The sequence below is a fragment of the Ziziphus jujuba genome, chromosome 7, assembly GCF_031755915.1.
Source record: "Ziziphus jujuba cultivar Dongzao chromosome 7, ASM3175591v1".
In the NCBI taxonomy this organism is placed as follows: Eukaryota; Viridiplantae; Streptophyta; class Magnoliopsida; order Rosales; family Rhamnaceae; genus Ziziphus; species Ziziphus jujuba.
Window position 1 is genome coordinate 9,205,950 of NC_083385.1, and position 26,153 is coordinate 9,232,102.

At 31.9% G+C, this 26,153-nt stretch overlaps 3 protein-coding genes across 3 annotated transcripts; 2 read left to right on the forward strand and 1 right to left on the reverse strand.

The window, feature by feature from the left end:
- Positions 1-1,694: 1,694 nt before the first annotated feature.
- LOC107424453 (F-box protein At4g35930) lies at positions 1,695-5,348 on the forward strand. The gene is made up of 6 exons (XM_016034265.4): positions 1,695-2,256; positions 2,480-2,527; positions 2,671-3,111; positions 4,533-4,607; positions 4,686-4,795; positions 4,875-5,348. Exons 3-6 carry the CDS (start codon positions 2,767-2,769, stop codon positions 5,134-5,136), a joined length of 792 nt encoding a protein of 263 aa, XP_015889751.1. The 5' UTR covers positions 1,695-2,256; positions 2,480-2,527; positions 2,671-2,766; the 3' UTR covers positions 5,137-5,348.
- Positions 5,349-17,522: 12,174 nt separating this feature from the next.
- Positions 17,523-18,571, forward strand: LOC125423732 (putative pentatricopeptide repeat-containing protein At4g17915). The gene is made up of 3 exons (XM_048478861.2): positions 17,523-17,779; positions 17,864-17,995; positions 18,100-18,571. Exons 1-3 carry the CDS (start codon positions 17,523-17,525, stop codon positions 18,569-18,571), a joined length of 861 nt encoding a protein of 286 aa, XP_048334818.2.
- A 3,216-nt stretch (positions 18,572-21,787) lies between these two features.
- Positions 21,788-25,254, reverse strand: LOC107424424 (GDSL esterase/lipase EXL3-like). The gene is made up of 5 exons (XM_048479734.2): positions 24,817-25,254; positions 24,440-24,570; positions 24,047-24,280; positions 22,615-22,870; positions 21,788-22,163 (listed from the first exon to the last, which is right to left on the reverse strand). Exons 1-5 carry the CDS (start codon positions 25,088-25,090, stop codon positions 21,970-21,972), a joined length of 1,089 nt encoding a protein of 362 aa, XP_048335691.2. The 5' UTR covers positions 25,091-25,254; the 3' UTR covers positions 21,788-21,969.
- Positions 25,255-26,153: the final 899 nt, after the last annotated feature.

Here is a 26,153-nt window from a genome sequence, read left to right on the forward strand (position 1 = left end):
CTCATTATCTTTATCATTTTTGAATAGAATTAATGTTATAGTTAAAAGCAAAAAGAAATGTTGATTCTATTGCAGTCGCTCATGATTTTAAGTTAGACTCATTAAAAAGGATCGTATTTTGTTCCTTTCTAATGGCTGATTAAAGAAAAAAAAAAATGGTTGTCACTAGTCTTCCTATTGGTTGCTGCGGGCTGAAGAAGATAGAAAAGAAAAAAAATAAAATGGTGATAGAAAATGAGAGGAAAAGAAGAAAAAGTCAAAGGAAATTTTTGTAATTCTCTAAAATGGGCTGTTGGGCTAGTCCAATTTTATTTCATTTATGGCCCGAGAAAGAATAATAGGTCTTTCATTTACGAAGTACTTGTATATAAATAATATTCATTAATGCGTATTTACAATTTATTCTAATTTAATTTTTTGTTTTCGTGCTTTCAATATGCTAATGATGTTATTGATGTTTGTCTTATTATTATTATTACTTTTTTAAGAAAGAAAAAAAAAATTATGCTTGGCTTGAAACAAGGCCCTTTGGTGTTGTTAATTTTTTTATTTTTTTTTACTTCAATGAATGTTGATCACAATAAATTTTTACTAAAAATTTCAGTATTTTATTTTCTTTTACCAAGCAACGTCTTTTTTTTTTTTTTCGTAGTTTAACATACAATTTTATACAAACAAAGGAAGAAAGTAAACAACTTGCTTATCTTTCGTGTTAAAAATAAAAATAAAAGGGTAAACTATACTTTTAGGCCTTTAATTTACCTTTAATTTCAAGAGAATGCCTCAAGTTTTAAAATTCTCAACTGCGTGTCTTCATTTTCATTTTGATTTCAAATTTAGGCTCTTTTTTCAATTCTTTCAATCAAGATTTTTAATTTCAGTTTTTCTTTCAATAAAATTTTAAAACTTGAGCCAAAATTTTATTATAAATCCAAAAATATTATTCACTCAAAATATTAAAAACAAAATTTTCTACCATAAAAGTTAAATATAAAATGCCCAAATTGAAATAAGATTAAAATTAAAGATATCAATTGAAAAATTTAAATGGAAGCCTGTGCTGAAACCAAAATAAAAATTAAAGTACTCAATTGAAAAAATTGAAATTGAAAGTAAACAATAGTCCAAAAGGGTATTTAGAACAAAATAAAACTTTGACCTTCTTTTTAGTTAAGTATTTTTTTTTTTGGCTTGGATTTTTTTTTTTTAGTAAGTATTGATTATTTCTATTTCATTAACAAAAATTTTAGTATGATTAAATTATTAATTATTATTATTTTAAATTTTCATGGTGTTTATTGGAGGGTTCAGGTGAGTATGTAAGCAAACAAAAAGGCCCATTGGATTGCTTATTAGACCGGCCCACTGGAGTTGGAATCTTGCTGATCTTCTTAGGTTTCATTTTTATTTTTGGATATAGTCTTTTTTTTTTGGATTTATTTCATATTTCATCTGTTCAAAAAAAAAAAAAAAAAAAACAAAAAAACTTTGCAAGTGATGCGAAATTCAAAACCATATTGACTATAACACCCCTTTATTGAAAATCAGAGAAAAGCCATTCAACGCATGATCATTTATTCCAGGGAGGGTATAATCTGTACTTTCCAGAATTGAATCCTTCATGGAAAAAGCCTGATGAGCGCGCTCTCCGCTAGCATTCCAGCACACATATCAAGGTTACCTAAACACCAACCCAGATAAACTCTGATTCCTAAACTGTCCATTAAAACTCTTCGTTTTACATTCTTTTTATAAGTCCTAGAAATAATGAGCAAGGGCAATGTAGTCCTTTGAGGTGTTTTCCATTTCCCTCTCGAATGTGTAGTTGTTCTGTTTCCCTCCCAAATCTTATTTTTCAAATTAAAATAAAAATCAGAAACCAAATCTATTGTATCCATCTAGAGACGACGCAATCTGCGCCGTCGGATGTGGCCCTGTGACCTAAGCAATAAAAGGCATCCGAGGTTCCACTTTCGCTGCAGTTATTTTTCTGGCCAATGGAAAGTCACCACGTAAGCTTACCACTCCGTAAATTTGCCAATCACTTTCTACGGTTTTTTTTTTTTTGTTTTTTTAGCGACTGTTGCTGGGAATTTTGGCGGGCAATTTCGTGAATTTCAAATAAAGAGCAAACCCTAGCACTTTCGTGTCTCTCTTTCTCTTTCTCTTTCCCAACTCTCTCTCTGTCTCCGAGTTCGCTGCTGCTGACTTCCAAGTTTTTTTCATTTTCATCTGGAAAGTCTCGGTTACTCTGAGGTTCGTACTTCTCCGATTTCTCATATTTCGATTATGGGTTTTAATATTACTTTTTTTTTTCTCTTGTTTTTCGGGTATAATTTGGTTTACATTTCTGGCCACTTTTATTGCGCCGATTAGCTTATTTGATTTGTCGATTCCTTACGAATTAGGGATTTATGGGTTCCGGGGTGTGGTGTTGTTAAGGTTTGTGATCAATTTTATTTCTGTTCGTTTTTATCAGAGCCACGCATTGAACGACGATCTGGGGCCGTTTCTGATCTCCAACAATGTAATAATTTCCCGTTATTAACTAAATTTCATACTTAATTAGCAACTATCACATACAAACATGTCCTTAAGAATCTTTTTTTTTTTTTTTTTTTTTTTTTTTTGCGTTGCTGAATGGGTTTCTCGAAATTTTGCGTTTTACAGGTTTAATTAAAGTTCGATTAAGTTATTTCCATAAGAATTTGAAGATACATCTATGAATTAAGAGAAAGGTTTTGTGCATTCAAAAAGGGGAAGAATATGGGAAAAGTGTCTCCTAAAGATAGAAATCCTAAAAAGAAAAAGCGATTACGGGGTTCTAGCAACAAGTATCTGAAGCCAGGTGCTCTTGCTCAGCTTCGGTACAATAAGTCCACGGCCACCAAGTCATGCACCGATCTGGGTAGGAAGAGGGTGGCTGTGATTGATACCAAGAAGGCTAATAATGATGCTGTGCTAGAAGATAGTATTATTGATAAAAGCCCTTTGATGTTGTCTCCAGTGAATTTAGTGAAACAGAATAGTTTTGTAGGAACACCGAGGACTCCTCGAGTTGAAGATTGTGATTCCGACTCCCGGCTTGAGTCTCTTCCGATGGATTTACTGGTATTCTGAATGTGCCATTATGGATTTATCTCTTTTGCTTTATTATTATTTTATACTTTTATATAAATAATGTTTGTCAAACTCATATCTTATTGTTCTGCGTAGGTCTTCACTTGAAGGTGTTATTGTATTCTGTATATTTACTCTGTCATCATGTTTGGCGCTTGGGACTTGATTCTTTCCTTTTTAGTTTTGTTAAATCTTTGCTCAAATCTTCATTTTGCATCCCTTTGTCAAATCTATTTCCTAGTTGTCCTTTTATTTGATTTGGCCCTGCTTATGTAACAATATAGTATTTAATTGGGAATTATTTTGTCAGTCATTTGAGTTGGTAAGGTTATGCAGCTCATAATGATTGAGGGTTTAAAATGCTTGCTTCGATTGGTAGCAGCAACTAGTGATTGAATTTAGAATCCCCGTATAAGATTTATATGACATCTTTTAATATTCAACTACTCTTCATGTAATCATATTGCTGCTTCTTAATTAACTTATGAATTTGTTGCTGGGTGAAGGTGTGAACAAAACAACTTCTATTATTATTGGATGTTAATCACAAGGAAGCTTCTCATAATATTTGAAACAAATACAATTTTATATTACATGTTTCAATATTCAACTACCCCTCATGTAATCATATTGATACTTCCTAATTTACTTATGAATTTGTTGTTGGGCGAAGGTGTGAACAAGACAATTTCTATAATTATTGGATGTTAATCAGAAATAGACTTCTTATAATACTTGGAACAAATTTATAGCAAAAGGCTCCATGCTCATATTTTGCAATATTTATGTGCTCTTTGGTTGTTGATTTGCAATTAATTTTTTGGTTATTTAGGTGCATCACTAGTTGCCAGCATAAAGCCTGAGAGTGTGTGAACATTATTTACTGCTATTCTAGTATTGTAATTTGATTTTATTTTTCAGTGTGCATAACTGCATATAATGAAACATACAAACACACAAATGTTAATATGCAGTTGAGGTGCTGATGCATTATTTAAGTTGCAGATGTATTTGAGGCAGGAATGCAACCGCACTTGAAACAAATACAATTTTTCAAATTTTCAATTTTGATTGCAGCTGTTCCATTTTTCAATTTTGCCATTTCATTGCACGACAATCTATGAAATTTCTGTATAGAGGTTTGGCGGCCAATAATATGATTTTGAAATTTCTGTTTAGAAATATTTAGGTCATTGCTTCGTAAATTACCATCTATAAACAAGTTGCTGTTGTAAAAAAATTCTTCTAAATGGATACTGGATTTGTTGTACTGTAGTCATATTTTGTTCCTATTGCCTCTAATATGTAATGTATGTTTTCTGATTATTTGCTTATCTGTCCAACATTTATTGATTTTTTATTGTATCTATTTGTTTGTGGGTGCTGATTTCTTTTTGATTTTGTAAATTGAGGTTAAAATACTCTGTCACTTGCACCATGACCAACTGAGGGCAGTCTTCCACGTATCACAGCGAGTTAGGAAAGCTGTAAGTCTCCCTCACCCTCTCAATCTGTGTGCAATACCATTTTACTTTGTTTATAACTAATTTTATTACATGAATTAGGTTTTGCTTGCAAGGCAATTCCACTTTAATTATACAACACCAGATCGCTCTCGGCAGGAGATGTTGAGAACAATGACCCCCCGACCTACAGAGCATTGGCCCTTTCCAAGGTGGGATTCTTGACCTATCATATGTCATAACTTTTCATCTGTTTTTGTTGATTTATTGTATCTAAATAATCTTTTGCAGCAAGGGAGATGGAAAGGGAATATGGATGCCTAGTCCCCATACCCCAAAAGCACCAAGGCAAGGTCCCCGACCACCCTCTCGTCTCAAAGCCTCTGAGGTGAGGCAAGTAGCTGCTGTTCTGTTTCAGGAGTCAGCTCTCCGTTCGAGATGTATGGTGCCTTCTGTTTTACCGAAGCCCTTGTATAAATCTTTGGCTTCCAATAGAGTTCTATTCTATGAGGAGGAATTATGCCAAGCTGTTGCCCAAAATAAACTACGTTGAACTCTTGTTCCTATGGTTCTGCTTGTATATATGGTAGGGAAGGAGTATGTATGCAATTTTGTAGCTTTGTTGGGGGGTTGAGGCAGTTTAGATACATGGAACTTCAGATATGAATTAGGTGGTGTAGGATTTACGATAATGGCAACGGTAATAAAACCTTTCGATTTGGTCACTTGTATATTTATTATATATATGTTTAGAGAATTACCATTTGTCTTCGTAGCAAAAGGTCTGCTAAGGAAATTTCTGTAAGCAATATTTGCCCAACGGTGTATTCACTTCAAAACTTCAACAAAACCATTTTGATCCATTGATACGAATTTATAAGTAAATTTTGTAGAAATTCAAAATTTCTTAAAATTTTTACAATTTGTGGGTTTCTAATCTTTCAGATAATGACATATTAGCTGGGTTTAGTCCTAATTTGGATGTCAATGTCTTCTTAGTGGAGGATATTAAACAGGTTTTAGGCTGTTTTGTTTCTATTGAATATTTTTTTGCCCCTAACAAATTGAGTCGGGTAGCGCATTAGTTAGCCGGTTTTGCTTCATCTTCGGATGAGTTTCAATCCTGGATAGAGGATGAACCTGTATGGTTAAGGTCTTCACTCCAGGTTGATGTAAATGATTGCTTTTGTTGTTGATTGAATTCTCATCTTGTTTTCCAAAAAATAAAAAAGGGTTTCCATTTTTGAATTCCTATAAATGGCAGTCTTCTAGTATTAAAACGCCAAATACTACAGTAGTATTTGAATTCCTCTTTTTTTTTTTTTTTTTTTTGGGGGGGGGGGGGCTATAATTTGATGAATTGAGCTTATAATATTCAAATTAAGTATTTAAATAATCAATATATATTTAAATTATAATTTGTTTTGAATCAAAATTGAGTATATATAATTATGATAAAAAAAATTTTTGGTTCTTTTTTTTTTTTTTTTTTTTTTTTTTAAAACCAAATTTGGGTTCATAATTCATATGGAATTAACGTAAGGTTATTTTTTTACCAGATTTTGACTACTAGCTTTGCTTTTTAGGAGATGAAATCATGAATTGGCCTCTAGAAGCCTACAAGTGAAATATTCAAATTATGCACACTAATCGCGCATAATTTAACAGCGAATATTCAGTGATACCATAATCAAATCAAGCAAACCAACTAGAAAAACAAATATTTAATCAGGATTCCAAAATCAAAAGCAAACAAATACTTGAAAAATGAAGTCATTCAAGGATCAAGCAATATGGAAATTTTACCAAAATTGAAATGAAATTCAACGATATATAATAAGGAACTTTGATCCAAACAAACAAACGTTGTGCAAAGAGAGAAAAAGCGCCATAGGAGTTGTGTTAGGATTGTGGATCTCTACTCTGCTCCAAACGATCGAATGCATTCTGATTCAAAACGATTGGCTTAGTTTCGGTATATGAGATGGCTGATGATGCATGGGAGGTCGACAGGATACAAGAGAGAAGAGCGCAAAGCATATTTTTCTAAAAACAGAATAAAGTTGTTTTAAAAATTACAAATAAAATGTTAAAGCTAATAAAATACATATGATAAACCCAACAACATTTGGTCACAAAGGTTTTATTATGACCAACGTTCATTTAGTCACATCAAAATAGTGTTAAATTTGTCTTGTATGTGATATAGCATAAGTGTCATATAGCATAAGTGTCAGGACCCGTTCAAAATTCCTCATCGGAACCCTAAACAAGTTCTGATCCCAGGAAAATCTTACCGGATCTTCCAATGGAAAATCCGGCAGAACCTCCCCTAAGGGTTGGACTTATCAAAATTTTTCTGCAGAAAACACATTTTTATATACACCACCTTATTCCTCTCACATTACTACAATTTAATTCCACAAATTTGCAGCACTTCAAATTAATAATAGGAAATCAGTGCATAATTAATAAATAAATGTCCAAGACAGTATACAAAGCTTCATAAAATACCATTAAGTATGGAAGTTATACAACAAGCATGAAAGAAAAATTACAATAGAAATAAATGAAAATAAAGAGAACTCCTCGCAGTACGACAGCAACGAAGATTAAGCTCGCTCCGGTAGAACGTCTACCAATCCTTGTACCTAGGGAAACAGAATTTAAAAATATGAAATGCTAATCATCTCAGTGAGTGATCCTATCTACTGTACAATTATAAAGCAACGATGATTATAGTACATTTGGTTAATTAGGAATAAATAAGTAAATAAATAATAATTAATTAAAAATAATATTTTCTCTCAAAACCTTCACCATTCACTCCGTTGGAAAGGTTCCCCTTTTAAAACATTTTCGCAAAACCTAATCATTATACCCCAAAAATCGAGGAATAATTAATTTAATAAATAATTAAATAATCAAAATACGAATAAAATGTAATGAAATATGATAAAATAAATTCAGGATACTTGCATTAAAGAGATATAACATAAAGGAAAAATTCAATATATAATTCATAAAATTTGATTTAATAAATCAAAATAAACAATGTCAAAGATATAATTTAAATAATTATAAATAAATGATAAAACAAATTAAATACATTTAATTTAAATACGATTTTAAAACCTTTAGGATTTGAAATTTCTATCTGAAAATTAATACTTGACACACTACACTATATACCAGTGATGTCCTACGATACCCAGCATCCCGAGCACCGTCCGGCGGGAGGTTAAAGAGAGAAACTTGCATACGGTCGCTTTGGCGTCCCGACAGCACCGTTGTTTAAACCGTCAACCCGGCCATGGAGGGGGTCGGCTTATGTGCACTATATAAAACTTGCCTGTCCTCGGTCCGATGGCAACTCACGGGAGACATTATAACTTGCGCGTTCATCCACATACACAGTATAGAACACCAGTACTGTATGAGTGTGTCTAAAATAAATAACCAATTTTATTATTAAAATAAGCAATTTTTTCCAAAATTCACTGTGGGAATTATACCATTTTTCAAACTCACATTCCTATATTTTTTCTTTAATATTTCCAGCATAAATCCACCGATAATAATATACAAATGATTTTTTCCCCAAATCATAAAATCAATCAAATAATATTCCAAGGGCATAATTATATGATTTGAAACCACCAAACTTAAACCAATAATTTTCTTGAAATATTTAAAACCAAATCATGCCCAAAATTAATATTAAAATCCAAATACAATTAATTAAATGAAAACACCTTGCTCATGCGTAATAAATACAATTAATTCACAATAATAATAATCAAGAATTCCTTAATAAATCAAATTTTCATTTAGCATCAATAAGCATATATATATATATATATATAATAAATTTTTTACCACAATTATATTTAAATTCCACCACATGAGCATATTTCTAAATGTTAAATTAACACAACATAAATATAATTAATCACTCCAAAATAGTTTTAAAGGTGGGTTACTCACCTCAAGCACGTCGAGATCCTCTGTAGGATCAACTCCACTACCCACATGTGCCCCTAAAATATCCACAATACACAAAACTAATTATTTTAATATTTTAATTGGGTAATTCCCAAATGGCTACCCGGGGAGCAAACACAAACGACAATCAAAATTTATGAGCAATATACTGAATCGAAGCTTGAGTAACGAGGATTACAAATCTGGTCTTACTTCCCAGAGATCGGACCCGAGGTGGCTGAAATCTAGCCGGAAAGCTTTCAGATTTTAGACCCATGATTCTCACAATCCGTTAAGAACTGGGAAAAAGGGACACCGAATTTGGGTTTAGAGGGTCGGAATTAGTGGGAAAGGAGGGGCGATGAAACTGGAAACTCGCCGAAAAGTCAATTTTCCGATGAGCCGCAGTGGTCACCGGAATCCGCCACCGCCGGCGGCACGTCCGATGGCCACTGGATGTGATTTTTGGTGGGAAGGTAGATCAGGGAATGGATGACTCAACGAGACCAGCGGTGAGGCAAATGGAGGCCGAAATAGGGAGAAATCTGGGTTTAAAGGAATCGACGCTGCTGCCAGAAAAAGTCTCGATCAGGGCGCATCGGCGGTAGGTTGGCCATGATTTTTGATTGGCCAACCGGCCGATTTTCAGGTGGGCTTCAAGGTGGGGTAGTGCGTGTAAGGAAAGGATGGTCGGAAAACGGCTAAGCGGCAGTGGCCGATCGGTTTCTCTCTCTAGCTCTCTCTTTCTCTCTGTCTCCTCCCCTCTTTCTCTCTCCTTTCCTGGTTCACGTGTTTTATCCGGAATAAAAGCCACCCGTGGGTGACACTGTTCACTCACGGGATTGGCTGAAATTACGACACATGGCATACACTGTTTACTCAAGCCAAATATATTAAAATATTACGGTATTCGAAAAACTTCGCATGTCCATAACTTTTTAACCAGATGTCCAATTTAAGCGTGCCGCTAGTGTATGAACTCGTATCAATGAGTATTTTACAACCATGCAAAAGTCAAAATAAAATTCTACAACCATAAAAAGTCAACTTTCGACATCTTTGGACAGTTTGGATCTCGACTTGTTTTACCCATAAGTTTTAAACGGTAACTCCGACTCGGATGTGCTACTAGTCTACGAACTCGGGGTATCGTGTACTTCGCTAGGGTACCACGGTCAACTAGAAATTTCACCCGGAACAGAAAGTCAACTTTTTGACCCACTTGGTCAACGGTCAACATCGGTCAACGTGCAAGAATTCCGATGTAGTTTGGGACAGAGTGTTACAATAAGAGCCTATCAGTGACATAATCATCTATGGCTATGCATGATGATATGATAGTGTCAAAAGCTTTTGTTGGTATAATATCATAATTGAGTTATAACTCGTGGAGTTTAGGCCAATCAACCAGTTATTTGAGTCAAGAATCATGTTTTCCTGACTAACCTTTAAAGGATTCATGGATAGCAATGTGCAAGTTGTTTGACTTTTTTGGGATTCAATATATATGGAATTGAATTTATGTTGACGTTTTAGCTTGGTTCTATATATTCCCTTTCTTTTTGGGGCTTTTTGTGCTTAAATGTAAATTGCTTTTTTAAAAAAATAAAAAAAAATTGTAAAATATGTAGGTGTTCCAAGTTGCTGGCAATTGGCAATGTGCAAGTTATTTGAGTTTATTCTGAAAGTTCTTTATTAGATATTGTAATTTATTGTTTAATTTTAACTTTGTACTCCCTGGCGAGGATATGCAGAAAAAACATTGTTTTAGTTTATTAATTTAATTTTTTTCTCGGGAAAATATGATGCCAAATTGCCAATTAGATATTAAATGGCTGCATTTAAGTGATTTATATTTTGTACATTCTATCTCTTAATTTGTTGGGGATCTCTCACTGTTGGATAGGTTATTTGTCTTTCTTGTGCTTTATACCGGTCCATATTTATTATATTCTCATTTTATCTATTTTTTTAAAAAAAATTTCAGACCTTATTTCTTTATTATGAGTTCATTGTTTTATTTATGTTCTAATTAAGAATTTGTGAAGGACTAATTATGCCTCCATCAAATATATGTTAAGATGCCAAGTTCCTTTTGTGCCAGTGTATTGTGTCTTTTAATTATGAATTGCTTTTTCTTTCTTTTATGTTGAAGGGCATGCAAATGAGTATATAATATATTTTTTATTTGCTTGTATCTTATAGATTCTTTCATTTCTTGATTTTAGTGTTACAAGAACGTTATTAATTATGCTGCACCTTTATTTATTGTTGGTGAATTTCATCACTAAGGCTTGGTTGATGAATAACTCTATGTGTGTGGCTATTTGTAAAATGATTTTTTGTAGGGAATGGTCTTTTGTGATTGGCCAGATTAGAGTTGGTTACTTTTACGGTTTTAAAATCCATGCAGTTTTGAGCTAGCTAGATATTACTCTAATTTCTTATATGCTTCAGTGAAGATGATTTTTTTTAATAACCAGAGATTCATAATGCCATGCATTTCTAAGAAATTAATATTGAGTGGGCCCTTGTTTTTTGGCTCCTGTTTTCACTAGCACTTACTATACTAAATCAATTTTGATGATTATTATAGTTCAACAAGAACTCTAAAATGGCCATAGGACAAATATTTCTGAATCAGTAGTTCTTGGCTGAGTTTGGACCACTAGCTCAAAGTATAGAACATTTGTATGTTATATTTGTAACTAAGAAAAAAATACTCGGAGTCTACGCTAAGCAAGAATCAACATCCTCCCTTCCTCATTTCACCAAAAAAATTAAAAAAAAAAACAAAACTTTCATGTCCTACACTGAACCACATATCAATGCATTCCTTGTGAAATTTATACATGCAAGGAAGAACTTTCATGTCCTCCTGCAAGGCTCTCAGCTAGACCTCGTTCAACATTCTTCTGAAATTTTGTGGGTTCAACCACTTCAGATGAATTCCTTTGGGGGGGAAAAGAAAATCAGTTCAGATGAAGAAGATAGAGCTTCCTTGATTATTGGCTACCGTCTTGGGACGGTAAAGTTGTATAGCAGAGAAACTAACATCGTCAAAACCATTTGGTTGGATGTGGTGAATTATTAAGATTTTTATATGGTCTTTCATAAGGGGAAGAGCTATAATTGAAGTAACAGTGAGATAGCAATAGCTCATTTTGTTGATCATTTTGTTTTGTATTGTTTGACATAGTTCCAACTTCAAGGTCTCATTTTCATGGAGATAGAGAGACTCAAAAAGATGAATTATTAATGCTTTTTTACAAGTCATACACACATAAATGCAAACACACAGAGAGAGATGCTTACCCTTCAACGTCAACATAAAGATCATGCACTACCTCATGAACAACATATGGTAAAATAACATAACTGTAAAAAAGCTTTATGCTTGCCTCACGTATACATTCAACTTGTCTTTTTCATTCAGTATTGGAAACTTACTAATAATTTGTTTCCATCTTGGTAAGGGTCTGACTTTCACCTTTTTCGATTCTAATGTATGTGATTGCATATAGAAAGAGAAAAAAAAAAAAAAAACATAGTTGCACTAGTTTCTGCAAAGATAGTTAGGTAAAAAACATGAATGTTCTCCAAATACTACCAAACAAAGTCAATAACTCTTCTGTTCATCAATCATAATGGATGTCCTTGTTAAGGTTTGCCTTTTCAGCCATTTATTGTAAATAAAAAATTCATGAGGTTATTTTCATAGAGGCAATTTAACAAACAGATCTAAACATTTATATAAGTTAAACTCAATGCTATTTTCTAACAAACCTCGTCCATGCTGTCAAAGAACTTTCTTTGTGTCGGAAAGAAGATTTTATCCAGATCCTCGTCCATCTTTAGCTCCATCTGTGACTTAAAAAGCTCAGAAAAGAGCTCGTCACGCACCTCTGCCATGGAGATCCCTCTCTTGACTGCAACTGCCTTCCTCACGTGCCCAGTAAGTTTCACAATCTGGTGCAGCTTCAACCTCTTCGCCATGGACCACGATTTGAATCGACTGCTAAAAGAATCGTAGCAATGAAAAGGTCCACGGTCATTCAAAGGGAGACCGGTTTTGATTGACAAAGCCGCAATTGCATCATCGAAATACATGCTAGCCATCTTTGTATCTTTGCCACCATATTTCTTAAGTGCTGAAATCAAGATCTTAGGTACTTCATGGAATTGACTTTTTGCTTTGGACGACAAGTTCAACTGAGGGTCTCTAAGTTTGTGCAACATTTCCTTTATAGAATATGGAGAGACAGTTTCTGTCTGGTGATTCATCTTTTATATATATATATATCATTGTTCTATTTATTCACCAAATTTTAATCTGAAACAAGAAAATAAATAAAACAAAAGATTTCCCGTAAGTAATGGACTTAACTATTATTATTATTTTATTTTACCCTTTATTTAGTCATTAACAATTGAAGATTGGGAATGGATGAGTGATATTCGTTCCAAGAATTTTATTACATTTTTTGTGAGTGAATAGCATTGCTGCATCGTCAAGGGCCTGCTTCAGTACTGAAGAAAATAGATTTGGTAGTTTCCATTTGCAAACTGTTTGTGTTTATTATTTTGAGCTTGAAATTTGAAGAACGTTTTCCTTTTTTGGATAAACTGATAGGGTTGACTGATTGATTTGCTTTCATATACTAACTATAAAATTTGATCAATTTAAAGTGCATATTTATTATATATATGATAGATATTTAATAATCTATTGGAGGAGTATCTATCTTAGCTGCATTATTGATCACTAATGAGCTAGGTAAGGGATTTAATGAATGGATGGAGGACCTTGATGCTAATCGTAGAATTTGGTGTTATGAAATTCATACCATAAGATAAACCATTACATAAACACAAAGGTGCATGACCTATGCCTATCGGATAGCTATTTGAAACCTATTTAGGTTCGATTAAAAGTTGACCCAAATGGCCTACAAGACACCCATTTAAGAAGTTGACATTTATAAGGATAAAAAATGGCCAACTTTAGTTGACATTTGTAAGGACCAAAAAATGGCCTACAAGAAAGTTGACACTTGTAAGGATAAAAAATGGCCTATAAGAAAGTTGATACTTGTAAGAACTAAAAATGGCCTACAAACCGATTTAAGAAGTTGACATTTGTATGGATCAAAAATGGTCTTCAAGAAAATTGACCTATTTTGAGATAGTGTTATTCTAATATATCATAGCCCAAAATCCTAGAAATCTAGTTTCGAATCCCACAACTGTCACTAGAAACCTAGTTTCGAATCCCACTAATGCCACTCTCTATTCAGTACATGAACTCATATAGTAATAGATGAGAGGTTAATATACATGCAAATGTGAATGAATTTTTCCGTATAAAAAATGTTATATGTTGGTGTCTTCTCCATCCATTAACTCAAATTGCATGAACTCATATGTTTAGAAACTAAAGCTTTAATAATTTCCTGTGTCTATATATATGGAAATTGCTGTAGGATTATGTTATCTCCATGTGCTTCCATTGTTCTTGCAAATGTTGAGGAAATCCGTTAGATTGAAATATGATCCCCATCTTCTTCCTATATTCTTGCAAATGTTGAGGGAATTAGTTAGACCTTAAAACCACAATACTTGTTCTTTGATCTTTGCTTTCAATTTTTTCTCCTCTCTTTGTTTGTCGATAAATAAAACATTTTTGCAGTACAATGTATTTTCTTAGAATACATAAATAAAACATTGAATTCATACTACAAAATATGGACCGATATAGTATAGAGCATAAACCATACATAAGAAAGACAAACGCCCCAATAGAAATATAGAAACAAATTAAAATCCACCCAAATTAAAAGATGGAATGTACAGAATCATTACATGATCAAGTGTTTAATGGAATGTATATGCATCCTATGTACGGTGATATGGTAAGATAACCCACTAGTGGGACTCAGATCCCTTGTTTCAAAACCTGTCTTAGTGTCTGGCCAACCATTTAATGAATGCCACATAACCTCTCTCTCTATATATATATATGTATATGTATGGTAACCCTGTTAGTTTACCTCAAATTTTTTTTTTTAATCTTTTAACCTGTAAGTCTATTTTGATTTTGGCAATGCATGGTGTTATAATAGAATCAAAATCTTTTGCAATAATCTTGTAAGTGATAAGTAGTGGATTTTTGGCCAAGCCAATCAACCTGTTATTTGAGTCAAGAATCAATAACCAAGTATGCAAGTTATTAGCAATGTTAAAGATGTTTTGGATTTATACAATCTATAGAGTTGAATTTACATTAACTTTTCAACATGTGTGTAACAGCCTAATCCACCCGCATGAGATATTGTCCGCTTTGGGCCCAGCCCACACAGTTTTGTCAAAATGGGTCTCAAGAGAAAGGTATCCACACCCTCTTTTAAGGCATGCTTCGTTCTCTTTTTTAACCGATGTGGGATCTCATAATTCATGCCCCTTGAGGCCCAGCGTCCTCACTGGCACACCGATTCGAGTCTGGCTCTGATACCAATTGTAACAGTCCAATCCACCCGCATGAGATATTGTCTGCTTTGGGCCCAGCCTGCACAGTTTTGTCAAAACGCGTCTAAAGGAAAAGGTATCCACACCTTCTTTTAAGGTATGCTTCGTTCCTCTTTCCAACCGATGTGGGATCTCACATGTGGGTATGCCTATTATTTGTAATGTGCACTTTATTTGAGATGCTGGAGTATTTTTTTGATAGAGAGAATTTACCGTTGAAATGATAAATACTAATTAGATGGATTATTTAGTTGTATTTTAATATTTTGGAATGGTTAGTTAAACTATCATATATTACAATGTAATAAATAATATTTTTAAAATTTTAAAAGAGAACAAAAATAGAAAAGTTATTTGACATACTTATTAAGTGAGATTAGGTCTGGCAAAATTTCACATGACATAAACCAGCAAATAATTTGCGGGTTTAGGTTGACGATATCGTATTGGATCCGTATTAATGTAACTCAATAGACCCAATAAATTAACGGGTTTTAACGAGTGAAATACAATAATACACGATAAACCCATTAAAAAGGAGTATTTTTATAATTATATAAGTTTTATAATATTAATATTATTTAATTTATTGTTAAACGTGTATTGATTTGTTGTTTTTTAGTTTAATTTAAAAAAAATATATAAAAAGAAATAAGTGTTTTGCAAGATTTTTTTTCTAAAACATCATTTTATTATTTGAAAACTAAGTTAAAATTTATTTTTCAAATTTGTAGATATTCTTAATGGGTTAATGGATCGGATGACTAGTTATACGATAATTTAACTAATGAGTGACTAGTTACACGATAATTTAACTAATGAGTTCGGATTTATCTATTTTCATATGAAAGCTTAATGGATTGTGTTTGGGTTAACTAAATTTTACATGACACGACACAATTTGACACAAACACTGTTTAACACGACATGTTGCCAGGTCTAAGTGGGATTGTACTTTCACCCAAAAAATAAATAAAAAAAAGAATGAGATTGTATTTGAGAGTTCAAATATTTATTTTGATTTATTATAATTGATATGTACTTTTGGTGTACATTAATATGTTAATTAACTATTATATTTGCAAGAGAAAACAAAGAAACCATCACTACCCTTACAAATAACAGATTGTAAATTGTGTGTATATGCTCTTTTTTTTAGTCAATCGTAAACTTTGATTTTATATACTGATCAAAGGTTTAAATTACCTATAAAATTAGGAAAGATATTAAAAAAAATAAATTAGAAAAAGTGAAAAAGACCACACGGCACTACAATGCCTAGTATATATTATATAATATAGAGAGGATAATGCCTAGTATATATTATATAATGTAGAGAGGATAATTCTATATTTGTCAAATTTATTAATCAAAATTTTGATAACTGAAAATTTTGACATTGCTTTACTTAGTTTTGTATTTCATAATTATATGGACAATAATAATTTATTTTATACAAACATATATATATATATATATACACAGATATAAATACGTACATATATATTGTTTTTGAAACCTAAGCAAGATAACTACAGACGAAGTGGTCTAGTTCGGCTCCACCATTTCAATTCCATCTCCACATCAATTTGTGATAGCGAACAAAATTTATCGCAGGTAAGGCTTTACAAATTCTTATATTTTTTTTCTTTTACTTTATATATATATATATATATATATAAATTCTATAGTGTGCACCGGTCCTCATGGAACTACCATATATATATATATATATATTGGATTCGAAAACTTGGCTTTTCTCAAGAAGTTTCATATCTCACAAAGTCGTGTATATATATATATATATATTATCCTTTTGCTACTTTATGGACTCTGGTTGACCTCACTTTCTTCTTAATTTAGGTTCTTTTTTTCTCTTTGGAATTTATGAATTCTAGTAAATATTTGGGCTTTTTGGTTAAATTTTGATATATTCAACCTCTTTTGACATTATTATGTATATGAGAATTAAACAATTCTTTGTAATTCTTTTTTGGTTCTTTTAATTCAGGGACATGTAGATCGAAGGTAGGCTTTTCGTCTTACTAATTAATCAACAGCCAGGTGAGTGTGTTTTATTCTTCTCCATATCTAACATGTTGCATGAATTTGGGTTTTTCTTTCGTATTGATTTGGGGAACGTACCAGTAACGGAATTATATATTGTATAATAAATATAACCGTTCGTGTGAATTTGTTATCCATTTTTATGAAAATGGAAGTTGATCAATGAGAATTTCTGGTATGTATTTTTTGTGATTTGATATTGTAATTTGCAGAGTACGTGGGATGGAGATTTCTGTATGCCAAATTGGAGCTCTAGCAAAGCTTAAGAATATGATGTACATATATATATATATATATATATATAACAAATCCCAATTGCAGGTTCTGTATTTCTCAGTAAGGCATCATAGGTACAAGCGTAAAATGGTATCAACTAGATTTTTGAACAAGTGTGTGGCATGTTTTTGCAAGGCCAAGAAATTGGAGAAAGTTGAAGCATTTATCGACGATGGTATAAGATTAGGGATACTTCCAGATGTGGTAACTTACAATACTTTGATTGATGGCTATTGTCAGTTTGTCGGATTAGATGCAGCTTGTTCCGTTCTTCGTGAAATGAAAGAATTTGGGATCAGTCCAAATGCTATTACTTACAACTCTTTGATAGCCTGGGCCTTCAAGTAAAAATCACTAGTTACACTTCTAAATCTGTTGGAAGATACGCATGAAGAAGGTCTTCCTCTAGATTTACGGTCCTGGAATAGGATGATGCATCTTAACTTTCAAATGCGATGTCCTGATATGGCCTCTGAGATTTTCAAGCTTCGTATTGATGGTCATGGTCTTTCTCCTACTCCGCAGACATTCAACATGATGATAAATGGTTTCTGTAAAATGTAAAAATGCGCATGTCGACGATGCCCTTAGGTTGTTTAGGAGTTCAAAGGATCATGCAAAACGGCGACATACAATAATCTTATCAATGCGGTTTGCAGCACAGGCAGATTGCAGGGGAATTCGGGCATGAGTCAAATGCCACGACATACAAAACAATGATGAAATTGTGCATTAGGTCAAATGAATATAACCAAGCGCTTGAGATCATTTCAGAAATGAGGAGCAAAGGGTTCAGCTTGGATGGTATTGCACATTGCACGATCATTGGTGGTTCAGTTAAGACAGGTAGGACTGAAGAGGCAAACCATTTTAAGGAGCAGATGATGAGTGATGACATTGAAATTGATTTAGTGTCTTATAACATTTTACTGCATCTGTATTTTAAAAAGGGTAACTTCATAGCTGCCAACGAGGTGTTAAAGGAGATACAGAGAGCAGGTTTGAGATTTGATCAATGTGCACTTGCAATTATGGTCAATGAAATGTGCAACGTCGGTCAGATTGTGATGGCTCTACGATGTTTATATTTAATGATAATGAGTGGCTTTCCTTCGAACTTGGTAGCCTCCAAGTGATTGATCGATTGGTTTTGCAAACATGGTCAGATTGATCAGGCAATGCTTATGCTTGAATTGATGGAGAAGAAGGATTCTGTTACGTATACTAACTTGGTGCAAAACCTTTGCAAGGAAAGAAGGTTTTTTTGTGCATCCAAGCTCATTTTAGCTTGTTTTAAAGATGGCTTAAGAATACTAACGCGTGCCGAACAGGCTGTCCTTGATGGCATTCGTAATTCAGGGTAAGAAAAGCTTCACTCAAAATTCCGATTGTCGCCTACCTGGGATATTACATTAATGATGTGGTTTAAGAATTAAGGTCTCATTTAGAGTTCTTTTCTTTTTTGTTTTTATTTATGTCTTCGTACCACACATTTCTGAATTTATAAGATTTGATATTATTAGCTTGTTTTTTTAGCCCAATATAAAATAATAGTCCCTAAGAAATACCATGAAAGAGAAGTTAATCTGGCTCATCTACACCTTTACAATTAGAATGGCGGAGATCCCTCCGGTTAATTTCATTTATCCACAATGACATGACATTAAGAACATTGTGGAGTCCTTAAAGACAAGTACTCTTGATAAGGTTGCCAGACGTTTATCCTTCTATATTATTGAAATATACTACATGAAATAATAACAATAACAGTAATTCCAATATTGGATGTTGAAATAGAAGACTTTTATACTAATATCAACGCCATGAATCACTCGTTTGGTGTGTACATGTGTATATACATGTATAATATTATATAGTTCTCAATGTTTCATTTACAACTATGTAATATATATTTTATCAACTGATTTAAATTGAAGAAGAATGCACTTTATCATTAGGATAAACTAAAATAACATTTCAAACATCCAAAAAAAATTAATGTCAATAACATTAAGCTATAAATTTGACTATTTATGGTCAATAAAAGCGTATTCCTCTTTGTAAATAGTCATCTCTCTTGGCTCCTGACATGGTGATCTGAATTTTTCCTCACTTTTGATGCCTAATAAAAGGATTAAACTCTAAATTAAACACATATATTTACATCCTCTAAGAAAGAAAGAAAGAAAGAAAGAAAGAAAAAAAGAAAAAAAGAAAAAAAAAGCATAGGGTAAAACAAGAACCCTCAGGGAAACCTAATTTATATTAGCTGGTTTATACGAACATATTAAAAGACTAATTAAGTTAATTGAAATATTTGGATTTGACCAAAAAAACAACATATTAACTAAAATTAAGAAAAAAACAGAAATAAAAGATTATAAACAAAATCTTGTAATTAGTAAGAAGAGCGATGAAAACAAATGGGATTGATAAATGCGTTCAAACATACATCTTCTGCTGCAGGTGTCTTTGCAGGACTTTGAATATCGTCAGGCTTCATGTTGGGAAACTATATATATACAATACAAAGTAAAAATAAAGACGGTGTTTTATTTTAATATAAAAATAAGTACATATTTATATAAATATAAACACAAAAAAGCTAAAAATAAAAAAAACAAAATTACAAAAACCAAAGAAAGAACCAAAATTACCAAAAAAAAAGAAAAAAAAAGAAAGAACCAGGTTGAAATATCATGCGCTGCGGTTGTTTTTCATTCTGATGATTGGTAGGGACGTTTCGATTCCAAGGTGACATAAAGGAGTAATCTTTCTCTAAGAATTTCGTAAGTTTATCATACTTCACCGATTCTACTTCTTTTTGATACTTAGCCATTGCTTCTTTTTGATAAGCAGCCATTGCTTCTTTTCCATAAACTAATTCATGATGCCGGCAATTCATTCTTCCTCAAACAATTAAAAACTGAGAATTTGAGAATTTGAAACTTTTGGTTTAATCTGTCTCTCCTGCGTAATACATATTGTCAAAGAGACTGGCGGGTTTTATAGTAACGTTGAACCCAGAGAGTTTTATTCCAATTAGACTTGGGTTCAAGACACTTTCCTTAATAGTTTCAGTATAAATAAAATTTCTTTTTTTTTGAGGAGTATATTTTATAGTAGTTTCCTTTTGTGAAGCCAATTTATATTGATACCTTAATATGTAAAAATATATAAATTTGTTTATATAAATATAAAAACAAAAAATTAAAATTAAAAATAAAAACAAAAAAGCTTTAATAACTTACTGCTTCAGTGCTGAAGAAAAAAGAACTAGCTAGCTTCAAAGAGCATGCGTTAATGTTGGGACGCTTGTTGAATGTGATTGTTGGTAGTTTTTGGATTCCAAGGTGAGAAAAAGGAGTAATCTTTTTCCAAGAATTTTGTAAATCGATCATGGTCTAATAAGTCCAACATTGTTGCTTCTTTCTTTTCCGTCTTTTCCATAAAATACTCTTCTATCCAATCATTAGAATCCATTCCAAGCAAATGGAGAGATTTTCTTGTTTAATGCACAATTCTGCTTCTTTGTTGATTAATTAAATCGGTTATGTGTCTTCGCTGAAAAAGTTATTGATTTGCCTCCCCGTAACACATGTACATATATATATATATATATGTATATATGGTAGCTAGCTAAAACGTGAGCTAGCTTTAAGAGCTTTATGATTAATTGAATTTATTTATATATTTTGAACAGATCATTAATTGAATTCACAGCTAGAGAGTTCAATTGGTTCGAGAGGTGTATGATTAATTGAATTGAGTTGGATTTTAATTTTGATTGGTTTTCAGAGGTTTATGATTAATTGAATTCTTAGCTAGAGTAGCGTGATAATTTGCTAGCTCTTTTTTCAAGAGTTTTTGAAGCCAATTTATGAAACATAACATTCAAAACACTGTTTGACTAAACTCTGCGAGACCTGCATGAGTCAACTTAATGCCGGTTTTACATTTTTTTATATCCATGTATATATATATATATATATGACTAATTGAGAAGGTTTGTAGATTTAATTCTGGGCCACTAGATGATACATGTGGCTGATGGTTAATCAAAATTATTTTTGAAGGTTTTGAGAGCGCATTTGGGCTTGGTCATCTTTCTTTGACTTTTGGACCTACGTGTACATAACTTTTTGTTCAGTGATTTTAAAACAAGCCACCAATATAGCATAAAATTATTTTTTTTATTTTTATTTTTATTTTTATTCTTACCACTTTGAACGCCATAATTCTAAAGGTCTGATTTAAAATTACCACAAAAAAAAAAAAAATTTGTATGCAATGAGTGATCGAGAATATGCATGTTTTCTACTCCTAATAGGAGGTGTACAGTGTACTTAAATCAGAAAAATAATAAATAACAATATATTGCAATCATATAACTATAATTTCATACGTCGTTTGAGGTAATCTTTTATCATAGTTACAAGAACCGGCCGGTCAACCACATAAGATTCCAATAGGGGTGATAAGTATATATATATATATAATGGAAAATATATATAGAGAAACACAGATGAATGATTTAAAAGAATTTATCAATTTTGTTGTCGAGTACACGATTAACAAGTAATACATAAGCCTTCTCTGAGGGATGGTAGCTGTCCCAGAATATGTATTTAGAAGCATCGCTGCAACTATTTATAGTATAAGGGTTGCATAGAATGCTCACCTCTAAATTTCCTGTTCCACAGCATCCCTTTGTTGCCTCTTCAAATCCTGATATTAATAATAATCATACTATTTCAATTTAAATAATTAATTTTTATTATATACCAATAAATTATCTATATTGCTCCATGGCCGACTTCTATATGACCGGCTTAATGCCTATTACTAATGATAGGATAGGATGTTAAATGTTCAATAAAAGCTATAAATATCCGATCAAATAAAATAGATGATTTTTTTTTTTTTGGGTAAAATAAAATAGATGATTTATGTTTTATGTACATATATATATATATATATATATACATAAATGCTATTGTAAGCAAAATTGTCCATCATTTGATGGGGATAACTGTCATCAAATACGTATATTATATAGATTCGATGAATGTAAATGAGTGCTGTCCATCATGTGGTGCCTGATTTCAGTAACAGTAACAGCAACAGCTTTATATATATATATATATATATGCACACGGAAATAGATAAATAATTTTACCATAACTTGCAGGATCTCGAATTAGGAAAAGTAATGGGTTATAGAAATCAAGGTAAACAAGCCTTGCTTCTGGAAATTTGTTATTGATGGAAGCTATTTGTGAAGAGAGCTTGGAGTTGAAGAGGATTGCTGCTTGGTTTGCGGAATCTGAACACCCTCTCTCTATGTCACCACTCAGTGTTCTCTGCGATGGCACACACCCTATTGCTGGCACACTTACTACTCCAATCCTTCTTGCTCCCTCCCCATAAAGTTCCTGCTTTTTCATGAGTGTACTAATTAAAATCATTTATTAATTAATTAATTCATTCATTTAATTACTTTATTTACTATAGTCAAATTAACTAAATTTGATATTTATATATAGGGGTCCATTTGGTATAGCTGATGAAAATAGAGTTTGTCTATAGAGCTTTATATAATAAATCTTTTTGAAAAAGAACTTTTATTAAAAAGCTAATAAATATTTAATTGTAAATAAAAAAACTGCATTAAATGCTCATTAAACTGAATTAAAGTTTATTAAATTTTCATATAAGGTAAAAGAAAAGAATTTTTTTAGAAAAGCTCAAAATTTGGGCTTCTCTAAAATCGCTAAAAAAAATTTATTTTTTTTTATCAATAAGTACTTATAGACTTTTAACAAATATTTTTATTTTTTAATAAAAGAGCTTTTAACCTTTCAGTAGAGTTTTTAAGGGAAAAAAAATTCTGCCAAACAGAACGACTATTTGACACAATTAAATAGTAGTTCATAAGCATAATTAATTAGTTAATTAATTTATATTTTTTATTCCAAAAAGGAATGAAGATTAATCAGTTACACAGCATATATAGAAAGTATATAGATTAAAATTAAAGCCGCTATGGACAATATGGTAGATATATTATTTATAGGTTGTGACGTTTTTTAAGAGGCTTTGATATGAAGTAGTGGTAAGTTAGGTGAGGATTTTTCAAAAAAAAAAAAGAAAAAAAAGTTAGGTGAGGAAAGATATAGACATTTGATTTGTCCGTCAAGGAAAACACAAGATTTATGAGTCAATAAACCTTCAAGTCAATCATTTTCCTTTGATACAACAATCCAATAAATAAGCACTTTATAAGCAATATTTCACAAAAGAACCTGCAAATTTCTATATATATATATATATATATATGTGTGTGTGTGTGTGTGTGTGTGTGTGTGTGAGTGTGGGAGAGAGAAAGTACTGTGTGCGCTATTCCTTATTCTTTATATATATATATATATATATGGGGATATATGCATACGTCGCAAATAATTTCAAACCAAATCTTAATTTCATGCATGATCACAAGTTTAATTAATAGCACACTGCTAGATATATATATATATATATATATATACACACATATAAGGAATATTTCATATTTGTGATAAAGTTTTTATTTTTGGTGTTCAATAATGTACCTGGAAGAATGTTGTAGCTGAATTAAGCATGAGATCCGTATAGGATTGTATGTCGTAGTGGGGTTTCCTTAATGGAGTAGAAAAGTAAGTATTTGCAATGTCGTCGCTCCCTACACACACAAAGTATACACTTTTGGATATTATACTCTCCGCTTTGTCTTCCCCAATTGCTTCCTTTAACTTGCCCTTATACTCTCTAAACAAATCTAGCTGATCCGACAGTGATATCACAGACTGCACATATTTAATGCATATATATGCATGAATATATAATTAGTGTTGATTTAGTTATGATTTTACAAAATCAGAATATCCCAATTTGATAATTATCCAATATGTAATATATGCATATATATATATATATATATATATGTACAAGGAAGCTAAACATACCACTAGTTCAGAAGTGAGAGGATCATATCCAGCACCTCCCGAGGCAAAACTTACTCCGCTAACAAGATCTTGAAGCTGCAGATTTGGATCTAGATAAGCAGGCAATATCTTCTTCACATTAAAAATTTCAGCTGAAAAAAAAAATATATATTTTCAAAAAGCTTGCATGAAAAAAAAAATAAAATTTGAACCTTATGATTATTAATGAACATAAATTAAAATTGACCTAATGATTATTATAATTATATATACGCAGCCTTTTATTGACCTTATGATTCTTAATGAACATAAATTAAAACTGAATATCATAAAATCTTTCAATACAATAAAATCAAGCTACTGTGGCTTAATTTGTAAGGACTATACAATATACGAACCGGCAACGTCTGAGGCAACTCTTCCATTGCCAAACCTTCCAGTAGGTTGTCCTGCAGTGAAGTCCCTCCCATAAGGTGGGAAATTACATTTGACGATGGTCTTAATATTGTTGTTGTTACCAGGATCCACGATTGAATCTCCGAACACAATGACTGCAGGGACTGTTTGATTTGAAGGAAGTGGGACAGAAATAGAATAATCACCACCTATGGCTAGTATGAGGATGAACAATGAATAAGCAAGAAGAGATTGTGGGCTGAAAATTAGCTTCATTGTATATCCAGAACTTCTATATTTTAGCTAGCTTGATCTTCAAATTAAGTGTAGGAAGTACTTTGGAAAAATGTAGGTTATTTATTGGGCAAGAAACTAGCGTTTACTGGTAGTTGTTAGGTATTGATCTTCGTTCATTTTATTGCATATACATGTATATACGTGTGGTAGTGGTATAATAGAGATCCAATATTTGATTCATTTTGGTTGATCAATTAAAGCCTGTTATACTTTTATGTTGAAGATAATATATAGAGATGAGTAAATATCTATCGATTATTTTACGTATATGGTACTGAAATACATACGTGCTATATAGTAGACAGACACTAGCTTTTTTTTATTTTTTTGGCTAACAGACAGATACTAGCTTTTTGATAGTTAAAATAGCACCACTCTTTATGAAATTTGACATTGGAAAGTGATTATTAAATATAACGCATAAAGTTTTTTAACCCCATTAATTATGCGATAGAACTATATATTATTGCCTTATAGTAGATTGTTAATTTATTGAAGGATTCACAACAACATAATAGTTATATATACAATCTGTCGCTAAATGTAGAAATTTTTAATTACTAAATTCATTGAACCGTGCCAAAATAAAATTTGTCACAAGTCATTGCAGTGGTGTTTGACACTAAACGGTATGAATGAGAGAATAAGTTTGTCACAAGTACATATTATTTATACGCATATTATAATATATAGACAGACAATAAATTCCTCTTAGTTTTCCAAATTTCTCTTTCCTTCCCATTTATTTGAGGACAAAAAAGGAAAAAGCAAATTTGAAGTGGGAATATGTTTGGTAGTTTGGAATTGATGAGAAAAGGATATCAACCTAAAACATATAAAAATAGTAGATTTTAGATTTTATTATTTGTGAATTGAAATTTAAATAAAAAAAAAAGGCAATGCAGATATATTGAACCGCCACCCGCAAAATAAATGTCCTACGTACTAAGGTTATTAATTATTTGCACATGCATCTACTGCAAGACATGAATTTGGGTTTTAACATCTTTTTTTGTTAGTAAACCTAGATCCTGTATCCATA